We start from the raw sequence: 2165 nt of genomic DNA, 5'->3' as shown, positions 1-2165 counted from the left end.
GTGAGTACCATTGATGCTGACTAGCGGTTTTCAGTGTAAAAAATCCTCAATACAGAGAGAAAATGTCCAGAAAAGACGATGAAAGTAGACAATTGATTCATCAACCTGATCACCAACTCAAACCAGAAAGGTCTTCAACAGAGCAATGGTACCCTCCATGGTGGATATCATCCCAAGGATCTAACGGGGCAACTCGCCATAAGGCTCCTCCTAGTTGCCGTAGATATGTGCTACTGCCGTCTTCTTCGCCATCCAAACCTTCCTGAGCTAGGCTTGAATCCATAGGTCGCCTCAGTAGCTTCCTGCAACACCTTTATTGTAACTCATACATCAGCTCTAACCAACGAAAAGATCCTCGCACATATGACATGATAATCAAGCTGCTTGCGATCGGTTGATATCGATGTGGCCAAGTACGTGTGCGGTCCGTTGTACCGCCGCATTTCCTAAGTGCTCTTCCTTTATCAGAGCGTGATACGAATCATCCACGTGAACCATTTACCGAACTCCTTGCATCTCCCATGGTATTTAAGATAGTCTGGCTTCATCACTCTGTATTCAACTCCACGTCGGATGCTGTAATCCTTTACACTCAGCACAGCTTCTTCCTTGCTTTGAAAATATTGGTCAATCTGAAATTCTGTTAGAGCGGTTGCATCATACAATCCCTGACTCCTAAAGGTTGCATTGACCTCCGGCTGTTGGCCTATGGCTTCCAAGTTTAAGGCCGACAAATGTGGTAGATGTTGCAGTGTGCCGAAACTCGATGGTCCATGGGATATACGTGGATTCCTCGAAGTATCGTCATCACTGTCCCCAACAATGTTGACTGGCTCATCGTCTAAATCATCCTCTCGCATCGCATTTTCAACTCGATCCGGTCCAGACTCAACTGCAAAATCAGGAACACGATGAGATGAACTAGCAGTACCAACTGCAATACATGGAGGATCAACCAATAGACAAGCAGGTGCTACCACAGACATCGACGTTAAGGCACCCCCCATCATCGTCGACTGAGGATTTGGCGCTAATTCCCTAGAACTGTCGATGCCATCTTTCAACTTAGCAAACAACTCGGGTATTCTAACTTCAGAAATACTTCGCCTATAGTGAAACAAGACCTGTATATCTTTATCGGATCCTATCACAAATGTTTCATACTTCACACCACTTTAGACAACAGCAATAGGGATCTTGGGCTGCGTTTGTTTCTAAGAATAGGACAAGAAAGACATTGAGAACAATACATAAAGGACAGAGACACAGAATTTAGTATCCTTGTATTATGTTTAGTGATAAGGTAGAACAAATTATGAAAATCTAATTTGTTTTCATTTTTTTTCATTCAAAAAATTTGAGAAAAAATATAATAATAAAAAGTATAATTATAAAAAATTAACAAGAATAACGAAAGAAAAAATAAAAAATAAGTTGTGTCCGCTGATAATGTCTCTGTGTCCTTTCTGTCAGGATGGACACAAAATACACTAATTCAGTGTCTCTGGACACAATGTCTCTGTCCATGTCTCATCTGTCAAATACGATTCTGTGATTCTGTGTCCCTGTCTCAGTGTTCCATCCCTATAAATAAACGCAACCCATTGTAGAATAACTTTTTTACCCACTTTGTCCCACACACCCCAGCTTTTGTAATATACTGCTTTTGATATCGGCCAACGTACTCGATGACCGGATAAAAATGCTAAGCGGTTCCCTATTCGTAAATTTAACACTGTGCCTTTTACTTTTCTGAATTTTACCAGAGTAATGCACTAGAGTTAGGAAGCTCTCCTCACCATCCATTTGTGAAAAATGACACTCTACTACTACCTCATTGTCTTGGAGGGGTATATATAGACAAGAAATGTAATCATAAATCACACATAAACCGCTACTGCATATAACGGTTTATGCACAAATTCCTTCCTTCAGAAACCGCTGCTGCCTATAACAGTTTTTTGTTGCACTTTTTTCAATGTAAATCGCGACTACCGGTAAAATTTATATTCATCTCTAATCTGCTGGTACCAGTAACAATTTTTATAAAATAGTGAAAATTGTAATTGCGTCTTCAGTTTGAGAAAGTTGTAATCGGATACAATTTGTTTCTAAACATTTTATTTGATTAAATTGCCCTAAAATTAAAGCATTACTTATCCAAT

At 39.9% G+C, this 2165-nt stretch overlaps 1 protein-coding gene across 1 annotated transcript; it reads right to left on the bottom strand.

Annotated features, from left to right (window-relative positions):
- Positions 1-464: 464 nt before the first annotated feature.
- On the bottom strand, positions 465-1806 carry LOC107615088 (uncharacterized). The gene is made up of 2 exons (XM_016317201.1): positions 1686-1806; positions 465-1144 (listed from the first exon to the last, which is right to left on the bottom strand). Exons 1-2 carry the CDS (start codon positions 1804-1806, stop codon positions 465-467), a joined length of 801 nt encoding a protein of 266 aa, XP_016172687.1.
- Positions 1807-2165: the final 359 nt, after the last annotated feature.

Source organism: Arachis ipaensis, chromosome B9, assembly GCF_059453495.1.
Source record: "Arachis ipaensis isolate K30076 ecotype BB chromosome B9, ASM5945349v1, whole genome shotgun sequence".
NCBI lineage: Eukaryota > Viridiplantae > Streptophyta > Magnoliopsida > Fabales > Fabaceae > Arachis > Arachis ipaensis.
This window is presented reverse-complemented; position numbering and strand designations above follow the sequence as displayed.

What these genes read in the sequence shown, in the direction of transcription:
- LOC107615088 (XM_016317201.1), bottom strand. Translation starts at nt 1,806, where the DNA reads ATGGATGGTGAGGAGAGCTTCCTAACTCTAGTGCATTACTCTGGTAAA. An exon ending in CATTTTTATCCGGTCATCGA is followed by an intron (nt 1,145 to 1,685) that starts GTACGTTGGCCG and finishes CATTTGTGATAG; the next exon opens with GATCCGATAAAGATATACAG.